General features: G+C 45.8%; 1 protein-coding gene across 1 annotated transcript in view; it reads right to left on the bottom strand.

Annotated features, from left to right (window-relative positions):
* The window catches only part of mbtps2 (membrane-bound transcription factor peptidase, site 2), a 67,411-nt gene that overhangs the window by 39,025 nt on the left and 7,801 nt on the right, over nt 1-20,585 (bottom strand). Inside the window, exons 3-6 of the mRNA XM_078232323.1 lie at nt 17,212-17,350; nt 11,757-11,860; nt 2,066-2,193; nt 1,841-1,959 (exon numbers count right to left, since the gene is read on the bottom strand). Coding sequence (XP_078088449.1) covers nt 1,841-1,959; nt 2,066-2,193; nt 11,757-11,860; nt 17,212-17,350 — 490 coding nt within the window. The remainder of the gene's footprint in view (nt 1-1,840; nt 1,960-2,065; nt 2,194-11,756; nt 11,861-17,211; nt 17,351-20,585) is intronic.

Consider the following 20,585-nt stretch of genomic DNA (forward strand, 5'->3'; position numbering starts at 1 on the left):
TGATGTTGGCTGGAATCAGACTAAATCCTTGAAGAAAAAGAGTTGGAATTTCACCAGAGAAAATTCTGAGCTACAAAGGACTTTGTAACTATAATTAGTGTTTTGGATGCTAAGTGATCTGCCCAGCAAATCATTGAGGTCTATCTTTGTTTTATCTGCTATTTAACATGTAACTTATAGTTCTATCCATCATTATTTACCTGTTAATTCATGTTTAATGCATGTTGATTTTGGTTTGATTGTTAAAATAAAAGTAATAAAAAGTGAAATCTGGTCCATTGATCTTCTCGTTGGGACCATCAGTAAGTTTGGTGCTTTTGGATTGCTTTTCTCCACGGGACTCATAACACAGTAAACTGAACAGTTTTCCAGTCACTCAAGGCTGGAATCAAACCTGGGTCCCTGGCACTGTGGAACAGCAGTGCTAACCACTGCGCCGCCGTGCTGCCCCAATCTTAGTAACGGCCACTGAATGCACTGAACAAGACTGAGGGAGGATAATTAAATTGAAGATGCCTGTAATTTTCAGAAAAATTCATTCACTAGTGGAGTTAAAGAGATAGTGAAATCTGATAAAGAACAAACTTGAATTTATATAGCACCTTTCACTTCCTCAATGTATCCCCAAAACTCATTAATTTTGAAGTGTTGACTGATGCTTGTCTGGAAGCAGAGCAGTGGCAGTAACTAATGCAGTCAAGGTTCAAACAGTCAAGGTAAGTAACCAATGGAGACAGCATGGAGGTCTGTAAGAATACATATAGATTGACAATTCACGTCTCAAAAATTGCTGGGGCTTTACAAATGTCAGGGCAAAATATTGTGTGGAAAATGGAGACAGTCAGGATAGATTCAGTATTCTGCAGTATTACTGAACTGACTTCCTGGGATTTGAGGGAACCTGGTGGAAGTCTATGAAGAAGTTGTAGTCATTGCATTGAGACAGCTGAAACTACTTCACTTCTCTAATGCTTTCTAATTAACATCAATTTGATTCAGGGACAACAAAGGAAGAGGCGGCTGAGGGACTTCACTGGTACATTCTGGGAGAAGTCGGCCCGGCAACATCTACTTAAACTGGTTCAATATAGGAAAAAAGTCACACTCCACCCTGACTTGGAAATACATTGCGTTCCTTCACTGTCACTGGGTGTACCCACACCTCATGGACTGCAGTGGTTCAAGAAGGCAGTTCACCACCACCATCCAAGGTCAATTAGGGATTGGGCAATAAATGCTGACCTAGCCAGCAATGCCCACATCCCATGAAAGAATAAACAAATTGTCATAAGGAAACAAAAAATCCTCTTACTAACAAATGGAACAATAGATTTGTCCATGGCTTTGCGGAGAGGTTGTCATTAGCAAATCCTTAAAGGTTGCACTGTCCCGTAATACACTCCCTCAACACTCCTTCCTCTGGATCAGAAGGTTATGGGTACAAGCCTCACTCCACAAGCTTGAACATATAATCTATGCTGACAGTCCAGTGCAGTACTGAGGGAATGTTACACTATCGGAGGTAAGAGAGAGTGTTCCACTGTCAGAGATGCTGCCCCTCAGATGAGACAAGAAACCAAGTCCTGAAAGGCCTCCACATAAATGTAAATTGTTTGTTTCTACCTTGCATATAGATCAATCTTAAAGCCCATGAATAAAAGGGAAGCAAGCTTTAAACAGATACCATACAAGTTTTATTACTTCTTGGAGGCATTTAAGAGAAAATGGGATTTTCAAAGAGATACTTAATAATAGTTTGGAGAGTAGTGATCTCACTACACTGCAGACCAAGACGTGACTGAAACTCCTACCAGTTTTGTTCAGATAATGAATGAATTACCTCAGTGACTTCAGTGACCAGTGCCCCAATTCCTGTGTAGTAGAGAGGAAACAGGAAGATTGGCAATGAGTACAGGGCCAGCAAAGCCATCAATGCCAGAATGAAGTTGTGCCACACACCTGTCAAAATAGAAAAAAAAACAACCTTCTTTACACTTGAAGCTGAAGATAATGAAGTCGGCCTTGAACAGAACTGAATTCATCCCGAGAGAGAGGTGAGATTTACCTGCACAAAATACTCGGAGTTGTTGGATTGGGGATATCAACTGCAAATGGTTTGTGTACAGGTCAACAAAGGCTCCAGGGTAGATGATGAAAATAAACACTCCAAAGCCATTAAATCGCACTTGCTCCCTGCACAGCAAAGGGGGGTGTGGGGGAGGAGAGAAAGTACTATTAAAATTCAACAGCAGAATAATTCTCAAAAGACCGTAAGAGGAACAGAATTAGGCCATTTGGCCCCTTGAACCTGCTCTGCCATTCAATATCATAGAAAGAAATCATAGAAACCCTACAGTGCAGAAGGAGGCCATTCGGCCCATCGAGTCTGCACCGACCACAATCCCACCCAGGCCCTACCCCCGCATATTTACCCACTAATCCCTCTAACCTACGCATCCCAGGACACTAAGGGGCAATTTTTAACCTGGCCAATCAACCTAACCCGCACATCTTTGGACTGTGGGAGGAAACCGGAGCACCCGGAGGAAACCCACGCAGACACGAGGAGAATGTGCAAACTCCACACAGACAGTGACCCGAGCCAGGAATCGAACCCGGGACCCTGGAGCTGTGAAGCAGCAGTGCTAACCACTGTGCTACCATGCCGCCCTAGGGCGCTCATGCCGCTCAGGGCTGATCCAACATTCCCTCACATCCACTTTCCTGCCCTTTCCCCTAACCTTTGATTCCCTTACTGAGCAAAAATCTATCTCAGCCTTAAATATACACAAGGACACAGCTCTCTGTGGCAATGAGTTTCAAAAACTTTCAACCCTCTGAGAAGGAATTCTTCCTCATCTCAGTCTTAAATTGGTGCCCCTTTATTCTGAGACTATGTCCTCTGGTCCGAAACTCTCCCATGAGATTGTCTCAGCATTTATCCTGTCAAGCCCCTTAATAATCCTAGTTTTCGATGAGACCACCTCTCATTCTTCTAAATTCCAATGAGTAGAATCCCAACCCGTTTAACCTTTCCTCCTAAGACATTTCACCATATCAGAGATCATCCTAATGAACCTTCTCTGAACTGCCTCCAATAAAATAATCTTTCCTTAAATATGGGGACCAAAACTGTTCATGGTACTCCAGATATGGTCTCACCGGTACCTTGTATTGGTGCAGCAAGACTTACTTACCGTTATACGCCAACCCCTTTGAAAGAAGGATCAACATTCCATTCGCTTTCCTGACTCCCTGCTGTACCTACGTTCTAGCTTTCTGTGTTTTCTGCGCAAGTACTCCCTAGCCTCTTGGTGTTGCAACTTTCTGCAGTTTTACTCCATGTAATACTCTGGGGTGGAACTCTCTGGCCATTCATGACAACGGGATTTGCTGGTCCTGCTGCAGTGAACGGAGATTTGGCTAAGCACCCAATTCTCCGATCTTGCTTGCAATGGCGACGAAGCGTGAACAGCTGGAAAATTCCAGCCATGTTCCTTTGTTCTCCCTTTCAAAATGAACAACTCCATTTGGCAACTTTTTGCCCACCTACTTCATGCTCACATGTTGACATTCCTAAGCCAAGCACGTTGTGCCCTCCAATCTGTACAGGATTCCAGTAAAGGCTAACAAATGGCTCGCAGCATGTAATAACTAAATGCCCATGAGCTACAGAGATGGAAGGCAGGGGTGGGGAGGCGGAGGGGGTGTGCTGTCTTGTGATCATTGGCTAGAACTATTTGAACAAGCAATTGACTTAAGGCAAACCAGCCCCGAGGAATGAAATATATCACTGGACACTCGGAGGCAGAGGGCAGTCCTGGTCAGGCAGCCACCTCCTTCAGATGGATGAAGACCAAGGGAAGGTGGAGGAGGGCCGGGGGAAGGTGGAGGGAGTACAGGCTAAGAGTTTCCTAACACACTGGCCAAACAGCAATCATAGAAACCCTACAGTACAGAAAGAGGCCATTCGGCCCATCGAGTCTACACCGACCACAATCCCATCCAGGCCCTACCCCCATATCCCTACATATTTTACCCACTAATCCCTCTAATCTACGCATCCCAGGACACTAAGGGGCAATTTTAGCATGGCCAATCAACCTAACCCACACATCTTTGGACTGTGGGAGGAAACCAGAGCACCCGGCGGAAACCCACGCAGACACGAGGAGAATGTGCAAACTCCACTCAGACAGTGACCCAAGCCAGGAATCGAACCCAAGTCCCTGGAGCTGTGAAGCAGCAGGGCTAACCACTGTGCTACCGTGCCGCCCAAATGCCGCAGATTGCTGTTGCTACAAACTACAGAGATCAACATACATTTGGTGCCATCCATCCACTCATCCTCCAGGATCAGTAAACCTCCCACTGCTGTCACGAGTCGCAGCCTTCCCTATTATTTTGTTAATACCTAAACCACTGCTTCTTAATAAACTACCTGAAAATCACTTCAGTTCTTCCCTGCCCATTTTGGGCAACCCTTGCCTCCGAGAGCTTAAAACTTATATCTATAGGTGATGCTGTGAAATGGCCCCTATCGTTATTTGATGTAACCTAATGCAACAGATAAATTTAAAGTAAAAATAAGCATTTCACCAACAATAACAAGTGTTTTTATCATAATAAAATGTTCTAAGGCACTTCACAGGCGCATTATTAACCAAAATTAAACATCCAGTTCCAGTTCAGTGAATGCAGACATGATCGGGAAAGTGACTTGGTGTGAGTACGGAACAGGCAGCAGAGCTTCAGGTGACTGCATGTTTAGAGAGGGTAGAACGTTAGAAACCAGCAAGGGGTGTGTCGGAACGGTCAGATCGAGCAGTAACAAGGCAGGAGTGAGAGTCTCAGTAACAGATGAGCTCAGCCAGGGCCCAAGTATAGTGATGTACGGGAGATGGAAACAGGCGGATGTGTCCTCGGAAGCTCACCTTTTGTCAAACCCTTATAACGTATAATCACAGAACAGTTCTTAAAAAAACACTGCATGCTTTTTACATTATATTTTCCTTCCTATCTGCAGTTTTGAAGATTAGTTTATACATGTTCTTTACTTGTGGTTTTAATGCCTGTTTTCCTGTTTGAGTTGACTCAATGATCTATCTTAGCTTCCTGCTCACACCTCTAGATATGCTTCCTGAAATCTAATACAAGTTTTATTGTAATTTGAGAATTTATCTGCAGACCCTCGATTATTCCCAAACTAGGAATAATTAGGCAGAGGGTAGGGCGCTGACTAAGGGGAGTGAGGTGCCTCCAACAGGATGCACAGACAGGAGGCACGACCCTGGCCCCAAACCAGCTTTACTGGATGGCCTGGACACTTGGTGTAAGCCTCCCTTGCCATGGGAAAAGTCCCTGTGACAATGGGATGAGACCCTTAAGTGGCTATTAGTTAAACAGTTAAAGGCCTCAACTAGTGCACAGGCAAGCCGCACACCTCCCCTACCTTGGGTAAAGTACCCCCCAGGTAAGCAAGCAACAGGCATGTAAAATTCAGCCCAATATTCCAGCAAAAAATAGTTGTTTGGCAGTACAGAATTTGAGTATTGCTGAAATAAGACATTTTGTCAACATTTTTCATCCTGCATGCATCTGGACCATTGTAAGATTACCAATGTCAGGGGAAACAACACATTTATACTGTATGAGAAGACAGTGCTAATTGGTTGGCAAGTGCACTCTGAATGCAGCAGTTGATGGTGACTGACAGTTAACTGTCAACCATTGTTTGAAATGTAAACTAGGCATCTTGACCCTGATTGATCAAGGCATTGCCCTGAGAACAGTGAATGACTGTCACTTATTTTGTTCAGCTGAAACAGGCAATGTGTGTACGTGTTCTTTTTGTCTGTAAAAACAGGGCCCTCTGTATTAATATTGGTAGCTTCCAGTACACACACGAGCCCAACTGACACTCTTACAATTGGTTGTCAGCATAAGTAACTGAGGATTATTTAGCAAATGTTTTCCAAAAAAGTGGCCATTCCATCTCAATGACTTTGGCAAGGGTAGGGTATCTCAAAAATGTGAGCAACAGATGAAGCTAGCTGTTTCACGCTGTAACACAAGTGATATTTACCACTAACAGGGTGCTGTCATCAAGCCAGAAAGTTCTACCTATCACACAAATGAGCAATGCGGTATAACTGTCAGTGTGATGCTAGGTACGTCCCCAAGACTGGTGCATCATATCAAACAGCAGGTCCCTTCCACTGTTCACAATGGGAAAGGTACAGATCATACGCAACCGGCCTGTCCTTGCAAAACTCAAAACACGGTGTCCAACATGAGAGACGATACATGTGTCTACTGGAAGCTACATATATTAATACACAGGGCCCTACTCTTTGCGGACAGAAATAATATGGACACTCATTGTGCCTGTTGCAGCTCTGCAGAATAAGTGACAGCCATTTGCTGCGTCATTCCTCAGGACAATGCCTTGATCAATCAGGTTTAAGCTGCCTGGTTTAAATTTCAAATGATGCTTGGCAGTTAACTGCCAGTCACCAACAACTGATGCATTCTGCATGGCATCGACTTTACCAGAGTACACTTGCCAACCCATTGGTAGTCTCTTCCCATACAATACAAATTATTGTTTCCCCCTTATATTGGCATTCTTGTGAAGTGTCCTGATGAGTGCAAGATGTAAAGCCTGTCTCTTTTTGCAAGATGCATGTCTCTTTTTTCCTGCAATTTAAAAAAAAATCATTCATGGGATGTGGGCGTCACTGGCTGGACCAGCACATATCGCCCATCATTGAGAACATTTAAGAGACAACCACACTACAATATTCCAGCAATATCAATTGTATCAACACCAGCTCCTGTCCGTGGTACTGCCACCTTCAGTCTGAGTGGAAGGGATATATATGTGGAGAATGAAAGGAGATGAATAGAAAGAATGAGAGTTCTGTCGCAAAATTTAAATGTTAATGGGGAAATCCTAGAATCAGTGACTTGTGTTAAAAATCGGAGCTTTTTTCCAAAACCGGAAGTAGGCCCAGGAGAAGCCTGGGAAGATTTTTGGAGGGTTTAAAAAGGGCTTAATTTGGAGGTTTCAGCCTCATTGTTCCACAGGAGCAGGCTGAGGGTAAGAGAGTTTGTTTCTGCATTTTATTTATTTATTTTTCAGTGAATTTTGTGTTAAAACCCGGAGGTTTTTTCCAAAACCGGAAGTAGGCCCAGGAGAAGCCTAGGAAGGTTTTTTGGAGGGTTTAAAAGCAGGCCGCACTTTTGAGCGGAGTGAGCAGGGAGCAGGGTGCGAGCTGTAAGGGTTTTGGCTCACAGGGCTTCGGCGGAGGCGAGGAAGCTGGTTTGTTTTTCTTCTGTTCCCCCCCGCCTTTTTCTTTGATCTTCCAAAAACTAAAAAGGAAATGGCAGGTATGAGTGGGAGGCCAGTATACTGATTCGGTGTGAGATGTGAGAGCTCCTGGAGGCGACTTGCCTCCCGGAAGTCCATATCTGTGCCAGATGCGTGGAACTGCAACTCCTGAAGGACCGTGTAAGGGAGCTGGAGCTGAGGCTCGATGACCTCAGTTTAGTTAGGGAACATGAGAGATTAATAGATAGAAGTTATAGTCAGGTAGTGACACCAGGGTCTTGGAAGGAAGACACGTGGGTCACAGTTAGGAGGAGCATTAGTCAGAAGGGTGATGTGCCAGAAAGTACCCCAGTGGCAGTCTCCCATAAAAGAAAGGGATGGGCAACAGTTGGGATAAGGGAAGGGAGTGAGCAGTCTGTGGAGGGATCCCCTGTGGTTGTCTCCCTCCAAAGTAGGTATATTGTTTTGGATTATGTGGAGGGGGATGACCCTCCAGGGGTAAGCCACGAGGACCAGATCGCCTGCACGGAGACAGGCTCAGGGGCCCGGAAGGGAAAGAAGGGGTTTAGGAGAGCGATAGTGGTGGGGGACGCAATGGTTAGAGGCACGGATAGGCGGTTCTGTGGGAGCGAATGAAAATCCAGGATGGTAGTCTGCCTCCCTGGTGCCGGGGATGTCTCCGAGAGGGTAGGAAGCATATTAAAAAAGGAAGGTAGTCAAACGGACGTAATTATACACATTGGTGAAAATGATGTAGGTAGGAAGAGCAGGGGGGTCATACGAGAGAAATTCAGGGAGATGGGTGCTAGGCTAAAAAGTAAGGCCTTCAGGGTAGCAATCTCTGGACTGCTCCCGGTGTCTAGTGCAAGTGAGGCTAGGAACAGGGAGATTCTACAGTTGAACGCATGGCTAAAGGACTGGTGCAAGAGGAGAGTTTTAAATTCATAGATAACTGGGAAGTCTTCAAGTCAGGATGGCAACTGTACAGAAAGGATGGGTTACACCTTAACTGGAAGGGAGCAAATATCCTGGCTGGGAGTTTTGCTAGAGTGTTTTGGCAGGATTTAAACTAGTGTGGCAGGGGGTGGGGAACAAAACAGTAGGTCAGTAAGTACTGAGGCTGGGGTTGAGCTGGGGGCCAGGGCAAGGCTAGCTAAGAAGAGGAGCACTCTGGAGGAGGATGACCTGAATGGGCCTGGAGGTCTGGAGTGCATCTGCTTCAATGCGAGGAGCGTAACGGGTAAGACAGACGAACCTAGGGTCTTAATGCTTACGTGGAATTTGGATGTGGTTGCGGTGACGGAGACTTGGTTAAAAGGAGGACAGGACTGGCAGCTGAATATTTGGGGGTATAAGTGTTTTAGGCGAGACAGAGGAGGGGCTAAAAAAGGTGGGGGAGTAGCGATATTAGTTAAGGAGCATATTACCGCGGTGCAGAGGGTAGACAACTTAGAGGGGTCTTGTACTGAGTCACTGTGGGTGGAACTCAGAAACAGGAAGGGTGCAGTCACTATGCTGGGGGTGTACTACAGACCACCCAACAGCCCACGGGAAGTGGAAGAAAGGCTATGTCAGGAGATTCTGGATAGGTGCAGAAAAAATAGGGTTGTTGTAGTGGGGGACTTTAATTTCCCTGGTATAGACTGGAAAGTGCTTAGAGCTGGGGTTCCGGACGGGGAGGAATTTGTAAAATGCGTACTGGAAGGTTCTTTGGAACAGTATGTAGATAGCCCGACTAGAGAGGGGGCTATACTGGACCTAGTTCTGGGAAATGAGCCCGGTCAGGTCGCCAAAGTTTCGGTAGGGGGAACATGTGGCAAATAGTGACCACAACTGTGTTAACTTTAGGATAGTAATGGACAAGGATGAGTGCTGTCCTACGGGCAGGGTGCTAAATTGGGGGAAGGCTAACTATAGCCGGATTAGGCAGGAATTGGTGGACGTTGATTGGAAGAGGATGTTCGAGGGTAGGTCCGAGTCTGGCATGTGGGAGTCTTTTAAGGAACAATTGAAAAGGCTGCAGGATAGGCATGTGCCTGTAAAAAGGAAAGATAGGAAAGGTAGGATTCGAGAGCCGTGGATAACCAGGGAAATTGAGGATCTGATTAAAATGAAAAGGGAGGCGTACGTTAAGTCCAGGCAACTGAAAACAGATGCAGCTCTGGAGGAATAGAGAGAGAGTAGGAAAGAACTCAAACGGGGAGTTAGAAGGGCAAAAAGAGGTCACGAGATGTTCTTGGCAGGCAGGATTAAGGAGAATCCTAAGGCATTCTATTCATACGTGAGGAACAAAAGAGTTGTCAGGGAAAAAGTTGGACCTCTCAGGGACAAAGATGGGGAATTATGCTCAGAACCCAAGGGAATAGGGGAGATCCTAAATGAATACTTTGCATCGGTATTCACGAAGGAGAGGGACGTGTTAACCGGGAGTGTCTCGGAGGGAGGTGTTGACCTGTTAGAGAAAATCTCCATCACAAGGGAGGAAGTGTTAGGTTTTTTAGGAAACATTAAAACTGACAAAGCCCCAGGGCCTGATGGCATCTATCCTCGACTGCTCAGGGAGACAAGAGATGAAATTGCTGGGCCTCTGACAGAAATCTTTGTCGCTTCTTTGGACACAGGTGAGGTCCCTGAGGATTGGAGGATAGCGAATGTGGTCCTGTTGTTCAAGAAGGGTAGCAGGCATAACCCAGGAAATTATAGGCCGGTGAGCTTGACGTCCGTGGCAGGGAAGTTATTGGAGAGAATTCTTAGAGACAGGATGTATGTGCATTTAGAACGGAACAATCTCATTAGCGACAGACAGCATGGTTTTGTAAGAGGGAGGTCGTGCCTTACAAATTTGGTGGAGTTTTTTGAGGAAGTGACAAAAACGGTTGATGAAGGAAGGGCCGTGGATGTCGTCTATATGGATTTCAGTAAGGCATTTGACAAAGTCCCACATGGCAGGTTGGTTAAGAAGGTTAAGGCTCATGGTATACAAGGAGAAGTGGCTAGATGGGTGGAGAACTGGCTTGGCCATAGGAGACAGAGGGTAGTGGTCGAAGGGTCTTTTTCCGGCTGGAGGTCTGTGACCAGTGGTGTTCCGCAGGGCTCTGTACTGGGACCTCTGCTATTTGTGATATATATATGGAATTTAATCCGGATAAATGTGAAGTGATGCATTTTGGAAGAAATAATGTAGGGAGGAGTTATACAATAAATGGCAGAGCCATCAGGAGTATAGAAACACAGAGGGACCTAGGTGTGCAAGTCCACAAATCCTTGAAGGTGGCAACACAGGTGGAGAAGGTGGTGAAGAAGGCATATGGTATGCTTGCCTTTATAGGACGGGGTATAGAGTATAAAAGCTGGAGTCTGATGATGCAGCCGTATAGAACGCTGGTTAGGCCACATTTGGAGTACTGCATCCAGTTCTGGTCGCCGCACTACCAGAAGGGCGTACGTGGAGGCGTTAGAGAGAGTGCAGAGAAAGCTTACCAGGATGTTGCCTGGTATGGAGGGTCGTAGCTATGAGGAGAGATTGGGTAAACTGGGGTTGTTCTCCATGGAAAGACGGAGAATGAGGGGAGATCTAATAGAGGTGTACAAGATTATGAAGGGGATAGATAGGGGTGAACGGTGGGAAGCTTTTTCCCAAATCAGATGTGACAATCACGAGGGGTCACGGGCTCAAGGTGAGAGGGGCGAAGTATAACTCAGATATTAGAGGGATGTTTTTTACACAGAGGGTGGTGGGGGCCTGGAATGCGCTGCCAAGTAGGGTGGTGGAGGCAGACATGCTGACATAATTTAAGACTTACCCGGATAGTCAGTCACATGAGCAGCCTGGGAATGGAGGGATACAAACGAATGGTCTCGTTGGACCAAGGAGCGGCACAGGCTTGGAGGGCCGAAGGGCCTGTTTCCTGTGCTGCACTGTTCTTTGTTCTTAACAACCTCATTCTGACATGGCGGCACTGCACTTCAAAGAGCTCCTGCCAAGCCTTTGATTCATCTCTGGCTCAAAAAGGAGTGCGTTGAAATCAGCAGTAGACACTCCTTCCAAGTAGAGACCAGCTCCCAATTCCGGTTTCAAAACTTGCGAGATGCTGATGTCTGGTGGGTGCAAGTGCCATCTCTCCCACCCCATGCCTGGATCCTGGGAGCCCAGAAAGCCATTCCCAAGTAGAGGACTAACTATCCTAGTGGCTGAAATAAAGATTATCACATCCACGGAAGGAGCTTTCATGTCACATCATCGCCTATGAGATTGTTAATCAGCCTGCAAATTCTTCCATTACTTCATAGCGTTCTCTGGAGTAAGAGAGCAAAAAACACAAAAACCAAACAACCTCTGAAGTTCAGAGTGGAACGGAACAAGCCACTTCACACAACTCTATCTTAACAGAAAGAATGGGCATGAACAGAATAATGACTGTACCTGACAGCAGCCACCCCATGGCCTATTTCATGGATGACACCACTGATCAGAATCGCAGAGAAGAAATATACCATCTGACTGATTGGCAGGTTCACACCAGGCACCTGTTAATGTTAACAGGAGTAATAGTTATTGCCACAATTAACATCACATTCCCTATTCCGAGGCTTTGGACACAATTAACTAGCTGCACTGGTACCAGGAATTGCGTGCAAGTTAAGGAGACTGAATACAGGGAGTAATTAGAGATTTCACATGAAGCCCATGAAGTGACGGCTACACGATGGGCAGATTATTGTAACCTTAAATAAAGCAAATGCTCCAGGCAATGGAAGTCGAAAATGATTGTGTGGCTTAAGTGCCCGTCACCCCCAATATTAAATGTGAGCAGCTTTGTCACAAAGATTTTCTTTGTTCTTTAGGATGAGAATAGAGGGATATGGTCCCCGGAAGGGTAGGGAGCTTTAGTTCAGTCAGGCAGCATGGTCGGTGCAGGCTTGGAGGGCCGAAGGGCCTGTTCCTGTGCTGTAATTTTCTTTGTTCTTTCTTTTATTCTTTATTTATTCTTTGAGTCCCTACCTTCCAATGGCTCTCTTAGTCAAACCGCCAAGAAACCTTCACCCTGCCCAGCTCTGAACTCACTTCTTTCCTGAGTCCTGCCACCCTTCCTGCCCTCTCTGCATGAGACCCACCTCCTGTTCCTTTGACTCTATTCCTATTATACCACCACCAAACATCCCCTCCCGGTCGTCATATTAACAGATATTAGAAACTGTTCTTTCTCTGAGTCTTTCCTTTAAATCCGCCGTCATCACCTCCTCCTCAAGAAAACAACTTTTGTCCCCACAAACATTGCAAACTACCATCCCATCTCCAACCTCCCTTTCAGTTACAAAGTCCTTGAACATCTCATCACTTCCTAAATTCCATCTTTCCCGGAACTCCGTGTTTAAACAACCTTCCCCATCCCCCACGTCAATCAGGTTTTCTGCCATGGCCCTAACTCTTAAAATTACAAGTGATATCCTGTGGATGACCGTGACAAAGGGAAATTTTCCCTCCCCGTCCTTCAAGCTGTCTACAGCTTTTCACACGGTTTGACCACACCATCCTCCTCCAACATCCTCTCCACCATCGTCCAGCTGGGTGGGACTGCTCTCACCTGCTTCCACTCTTATCTATCTAATCATAGCGAATCATAGATAGAACATAGAACATAGAACAGTACAGCACAGAACAGGCCCTTCGGCCCACGATGTTGTGCCGAGCTTTATCTGAAACCAAGATCAAGCTATCCCACTCCCTATCATCCTGGTGTGCTCCATGTGCCTATCCAATAACCGCTTAAATGTTCCTAAAGGGGCGGCACGGTAGCACAGTGGTTAGCACTGCTGCTTCACAGCTCCAGGGTCCCGGGTTCGATTCCTGGCTTGGGTCACTGTGTGTGGAGATTGCACATTCTCCTCGTGTCTGCGTGGGTTTCCACCGGGTGCTCCGGTTTCCTCCCACAGTCCAAAGATGTGCGGGTTAGGTTGATTGGCCAGGTTAAAAATTGCCCCTTAGAGTCCTGGGATGTGTAGGTTAGAGGGATTAGCGGGTAAATATGTGGGGGTGGGATTGTGGTCGGTGCAGACTCGATGGGCCGAATGGCCTCCTTCTGCACTGTAGGGTTTCTATGATGATAAAGTGTTTGACTCCACTATCACTGCAGGCAGTCCATTCCACACCCCAACCACTCTCTGCGTAAAGAACCTACCTCTGATATCATCGTGGGCCGAAGGGCCTGTTCTGTGCTGTACTGTTCTAAGATATCCTTCCTATATCTCCTACCACGAACCCTATAGTTATGCCCCCTTGTAATAGCTCCATCCACCCGATGAAATAGTCTTTGAACGTTCACTCTATCTATCCCCTTCATCATTTTATAAACCTCTATTAAGTCTCCCCTCAGCCTCCTCCGCTCCAGAGAGAACAGCCCTAGCTCCCTCAACCTTTCCTCATAAGACCTACCCTCCAAACCAGGCAGCATCCTGGTAAATCTCCTCTGCACTCCTTCCAGCGCTTCCACATCCTTCTTATAGTGAGATGACCAGAACTGCACACAATATTCCAAACGTGGTCTCACCAATGTCCTGTACAGTTGCAGCATAACCCCACGGCTCTTAAACTCCAACCCCCCTTTTAATAAAAGCAAATAAAAGATAATCATAGAGAATCTCTTCCTGTTCCCGCCCCGTTCCCTGTGGAATATCAGAGGTATCGATCCTTCACCCGCTCCTATTCCACATCTACATGCTGCCCCTGGGGTGACATCCCGTGAAGGTACAGGTTAGTTTTCACTGACGACCCCCTGCTCCATCTCTCTTCACTCCTGCACTGCTGTTACATTATCAACTGCTTCTCCAATCCATATCCAGTACGGGATGAGCAGACATTTCCTCAAGTCAAATATTGGGAAGATTGAAGCCATTGTTTTCAGTCCTCACTCCAAACTCCATTCCCATGTTACTCATTCCACCTGTTACCATGGTAACAGTCTGACATTAAACTGGTCTGTGTGTAACCTTGAATTGATATTTGACCCCGAGATTAATTTCCAATCTCGTATTCGCACCATCACTAGGGGCATCGATTTCCATCTCTAACTGTGCTGGACTTTTTCTCAGCTCATCTGCTGCTGGAAACCTCCGATCAAATATTAGGAAAGCTGAATCTGTTGTTTTTAGTCCGTACTACATTATCCTTCTCGTAATTCACAATACTTCCAAGCTTTGTGTCATCTCCAAGTCTAAGTCATTAATATGCAATCTGGAAATGTAGGGATCCTGATAGCAACTTTAGAGAACAGCACTGTAAAACTTTCAGTGAGAAGCTATTCACCACTACATGGGGTGGCATGGTGCCACAGTGGTTAGCACTGCTACCTCACAGTTCAATTCTGACCTTGGGTCACTGTCAATGTGGAGTTTGCACGTTCTCCCCATATCTGCATGGGTTTCCTCCAGGTGCTCTGGTTTCCTCCCACGGCTTGTAATCCCAAGATGTGCAGGTTAGGTGGACTGGCCATGCCAAATTGCCCCTTAGTGTTAAGGGGATTAAGAACAAAGAAAATTACAGCACAAGAATTGGCCCTTCGGCCCTCCAAGCCGCGTAAATACATGGGTTTATGGGGATAGGGCCTGGGTGGGATTGTTGTCGGTGCAGGTTCAATGGGCCGAATGGCCTCCTTCTGCACTGTAGGGATTCTATGATTCTACTCTCTGTATCCAGTCGCTCAGCCAATTTTACATTCATGTTGCTGCTTCTATTCTATGAAATTGCTAACAAGTATGTTATGCAGCATTTTATCAGATCCTCTTTGAAAGGGTGACATGGTGGCACAGTGGTTAGCACTGCTGCCTCACGGCGCCAGGGACCCGGGTTCAATTCTGGCCTTGGGTGACTGTGTGGAGTTTGTACGTTCTCCACGCCTCTGCGTGGGTTTCCTCTGGCTGTTCCGGTTTCCACCCGCAGTCCAATGACGTGCAGATTAGGTGCATTGGCCATGCTAAATTGTCCCTTAGTGTCTAAAGATGGGCAGGTTAGGTGGATTAGCCATGGTAAATGTGTGGGGCTACAGGGATAGTGTGGGGGAAAAGGCCTGGGTAAGATACTCTATCAGAGAGTCGGTGCAGATTTCATGGGCCGAGTGGCCTCTTCGGAACTGTACGTATTCTACGATTCTAAAATAACTTCTCAGAGGCCAATGTCCCTTCACAGGTTCCCTTTATTTACAAACTCAGCTCCACTCCGAGTGCGCTTTGGTGCAAAGTCAGAATGCAGAGTGCCAGTAGACCTGATACAGGTGAGGCTCCTTGATTGGGCAGGCAATAATGACCTCAATCAGAGAACTCTTTTGGTGTGCAACCAAATAAACAAAATCAAATTAACTTAGGGGACCTCAATCAGGGAGCTCATACTCCAAGAGCCCAACCTCATGGGTCTCATTTAAGTCATTGCAGATTCTAAATCCCTCTCTTGTCTCATCAAAAAAAATTAAGGTTAGTTACACATGATTTGTCCTCAATAAATCTCTGATGGTTTTTCTTAATTAACTCACATGTGTCCATGTGACTATTAATCTTGTTCCGAATATTTGTTTCCAAAAAGTTGCTCACCACTGAGGTTGGCTAATTGGCTTGTAATTGCTGGCTTTATCCTTGCACCTTTTTTTTAAGCTTCCATTTTTCCACTTCTCCATTCCCGCTCCTCGTCTCCCCCCCCCACCCCGACTTCGTTATTCTCATTTATGTTCTTTGTCCTATTACAGCTCCCCCCCCCGCCCACCCCTCCTTTCTGATTTTCTTTGCTCTTAGCCCTGAAAAAGGGTCATCCAGACCTGAAACGTTCGCTCTCTTCTCACTCCACAGACAGACCTGCTGGGATTTTCTACCATTTTTTGTTTTGGTTTCAGATTCCAGCATCTGCAGTATTTTACTTTTATGTCAGGCTGTTGTCTGTGAAACAGCTCTCCCAATTTTGGCACAAGCTCCCATATGTTAGTAAGGAGGACTCGGCAGGGTCGACTGGGCTGGTTTTGCCGTTGTTGTTTCCAGTGCCCAGGTCGATGCCGGATGGTCTGTCCAGTTTCATTCCTTTTTGTTCCATTTGTGTAGAGGTTGAATACAATTCCAAAGATGTGCGGGTTAGGTTGCTTGGCCATGTTAAATTGCCCCCTAGTGTCAGGGGGATTAATGGGGTAAATACGTGGGGTTTCGGGGTAGAGCCTGGGTGGGATTGTTGTCGGTGCAGGCTCGATGGCCGAATGGTCTCCTCCTGCACTGTAGGGATTCTATGAACTGAGTGGCTTGCATGGCCATTTCAGAGGGCGTTAAAGAGTCACCAACATGCATGTGGATCTGCAGTCACATGTAGGCCAGACCGGTTAAAGACAGCAAATTTCCTTCCCTAAGTTTTTAATTCCTCCATCTGCCATGAAGGGATTTGAACCCAGGTTTCCAGAGAAGTACCCTGGGTCACTGCATGCCTAGTCAAATGACAATACCACTGTGCCACGACCCCAAATTATGACACTGCCTCCTCAAACTCCACCCATACACACCTGAAGAGAAAATGTTAACAGAGTTATGGGGAAAGGACAGGGAGTGCGACTATATTGCTCTGGCAGGGATCTGGCATCTACACAATGACCTCCTTCTACCATTCTATCATATCAGACACCATGTATTATTCTGCTGCTGAGGTACAACTCTGTCCTCCGGCACAAAATCTATATTTTCTAACCTCATCAATCCTTATCTTCTCATCTGAAATCTGTACCCTCTCATTATCCAGTGCAAACAAACCACCACTATTGGCCCTATCAAAACCCTTTTACAGTCTGCAGATTTCAAAACTCCAATGGGAAAAGCTCCAACTTCTCAAGTCTGTTTCCTTCTGGGTTAAGGCCACTTACCACAACTTGGAGGATGCGTTCATTCTCAGGTGTAGGGCCCTCTGCTGTCATCAGGGCCAACGTCTGCGAGAATGTTTTGGCCAAGAGCATCATTGAAACAAACATAGAGACGATGCCAAAGGCCATTCCCAGACTGAACCTGCAAAGTCAATTTGTGATCCAATTACTTCACTCACAACATGCTGAGGATCATTAGATAAAGAAAAAACTTGCATTTATATGGCACCTTTCACACCTTCAGGACATGCAAAAGTGCTTTACAGCTGATTAAACTTTTTTAAAAATATAGTCAATGATATAATGTACAAAGAAGAAAATTACAGCACAGGAACAGGCCCTTCGGCCCTCCAAGCCTGCACCGAACATGCTGCCCGACTTAACTAAAACCCCCTACCCTTCTGGGGACTATATCCCTCTATTCCCATCCTATTCATGTACTTGTCAAGACATTCCTTAAAAGTCACTACAGTATTCGCTCCCACTACCTTCCCCGGCAACGAGTTCCTGGCACCCACTACTCTGTATAAAAAAATCTGCCTCATACATCTACTTTAAACCTTGCCCCTTGCACCTTAAACCTATGCCCCCTAGTAATTGACTCTTCCACCCTGGGAAAAAGCTTCAGGCGATCCACTCTGTCCATGCCTCTCAATCTTGTAAACTTCTATCAGGTCTCCCCTCAACCTCTGTCGTTCCAGTGAGAACAAACCAAGTTTCTCGAACCTCTCCTCATAGCTAATGCCCTCCATACCAGGCAACATCCTGGTAAATCTTTTCTGTACACTCTCCAAAGCCTCCATATCCTTCTGGTAGTGTGGCAACCAGAATTGAACATTATATTCCAAGTGCGGCCTCACTAAGGTTCGATAAAGCGCCAACATGACTTGCCAATTATTAAACTCAATACCCCGGCCGATGAAGGCAAGCATGGTGTATGCCTTCTTGACTACCTTCTCCACCTGTATTGCCACTTTCAGTGACCTGTGTACCTGCACACCCAGATCCCTCTGCCTATCAGTACTCTTAGGGGTTCTGCCATTTACTGTATATTCCCTATCTGTATTAGACCTTCCAAAATGCATTACCTCACATTTGTCCGGATTAAACTGCATCTGCCATCTCTCTGCCCAAATCTCCAACTGATCTATATCCTGCTGTATCCTCTGATGGTCCTCATCACTATCTGCAAGTCCACCAACCTTTGTGGCGTCCGCAAACTTACTAATCAATCCAGTTACATTTCCCTCCAAATCATTTATATATATTACAAACAGCAAAGGTCCCAGCACTGATCCCTGAGGAACACCACTTGTCACAGCCCTCCATTCAGAAATGCACCCTTGCACTAGGAAACTTTGCAACCAATTTGCAGACTGCAAACCCCCATAAACAGCAGGGAGATAAATGAGCAGATTGTCCAAAGTGGGCTGATCGAGAAATATTGGGAGACTCCTCTGCTCTTCAAGTAGGAGCAGGAGTAGGCCATTCAGCCCCTTGAGCCTGCTCTGCCATTCAATACAATCATGACTGATCTCATCTCGGCCTCAATTACACCTTCCTGCCCTTTCCACATAACCCTTCATCCATTATTAATTAGAAACCTAATTATCTCCTCATTTGTTTAGTGCTCCGCCATCCACTACACTCTGGGATAGAGAATTCCACAGATTCATGACCCTTTGAGTGGAGTAATTCCTCCTCATTTCCGTTTTAAATCTGCCACCCCTTAGCCTAAAACAATGACCTCTCATTCTAGAATGTCCAACAAGGGGAAACATTCAGTCTACATCTACCCTGTCTTTAGCATCTTATATACCTCAATTAGATCTCCTCTCATTCTTCTACACTGTCGTGAGTATAGGCCTAATCTGCTCAATGATAAGGCAAAGGAGAATCCAAAGAGCTTTTGCAAATACATAAAGGGCAAAAGAGTAACAAGGGAGACAGTAGGGTCTCTTAAGGATCAACAAGGTCATGTGAGTGTGTGTGGATCCATAAGAGATGGGCGAGATCCTAAATAAATATTTCTCATCAGTATTTACTATTGAAAAAAGCATGGATGTTAGGGAACTTGAGGAAATAAATAGTGATGTCTTGAGAAATGTACATATTACAGAGAAGGTGGTGCTGGAAGTCTTAAAACGCATCAACAATGAAGTGTATCCCAGGACATTGTGGGAGGCTAGGGAGGAAATTGCGGATCCCCTCGCCGAGATATTTGAACCATCGATAGTCACAGGTGAGATGCCTAAAGATTGGAGAGTGGCAAATGTTGTGCCCTTACTTAAAAAGGGCTGCATGGAAAGGCCTGGGAACTACACGCCAGTGAGCCTCACATCTGTGGTGGATAAGTTGTTGGAAGGTGTTTTGAGACACAGGATCTACAGGCATTTAGAGATGCGAGGACTGATTAGGGACAGTCAGCATGGCTTTGAGTGGAAAATCATGTCTCACAAATTTGATTGAGTTTTGTGAAGGGGTAACCAAGGTGGTAGATGAGGGCAGTGCAGTTGATGTTGTCTACATGGACTTTAGCAAGGCCTTTGGTAGGTTGTTGCACAAGGTTAAATCTCACGGGATCCAGGGTGAGGTATCTAAATGGATACAAAATTGGCTTCTTGACAGAGTGTGGAGATGCCGGTGTTGGACTGGGGTAAACACAGTAAGAAGTTTAACAACACCACGTTAAAGTCCAACAGGTTTATTTGACAGAGGCCAGAGGGTGGTTGTAGAGGGCGTTTTTCAAACTGGAGGCCTGTGACCAACGGTGTGCCCCAGGGATCAGTGCTGGGTCCATTGTTATTCGTCATTTATATTAATGATTTGGATGTAAATACAGGAGGCATGGTTAGTAAGTTTGCAGATGACATCAAGATTCGTGGCATAGTGGACAGTGAAGAAAGTTATCTCCGATTGCAACGGGATCTTGATCAATTGGGCCAGTGGGCTGACGAATGGCAAATGGAGTTTAATTTAGACAAATGCAAGGTGATGCATTTTGGTAGATTGAACCAGGGCAGGACTTACTCAGTTAATGGTAGAGCATTGGGGAAAGTTACAGAACAAAGAGATCTAGGGGTACATGTTCATAGTTCCTTGAAAGTGGAGTCACAGGTGGACAGAGTGGTGAAGGCGGCATTCGGCATGCTTGGTTTCATCGGTCAGAACATTGAATACAGGAATTGGGACGTCTTGTTGAAATTGTACAAGACATTGGTAAAGCCACACTTGGAATACTGTGTGCAGTTCTGGTCACCCGATTATAGAAAGGATATTATTAAACTAGAAAGAGTGCAGAAAAGATTTACTAGGATGCTACCGGAACTTGATGGTTTGAGTTATAAGGAGAGGCTGGATAGACTGGGACTTCTTTC

Source organism: Mustelus asterias, chromosome 17 (genome assembly GCF_964213995.1).
Source record: "Mustelus asterias chromosome 17, sMusAst1.hap1.1, whole genome shotgun sequence".
NCBI classification, from domain to species: Eukaryota; Metazoa; Chordata; class Chondrichthyes; order Carcharhiniformes; family Triakidae; genus Mustelus; species Mustelus asterias.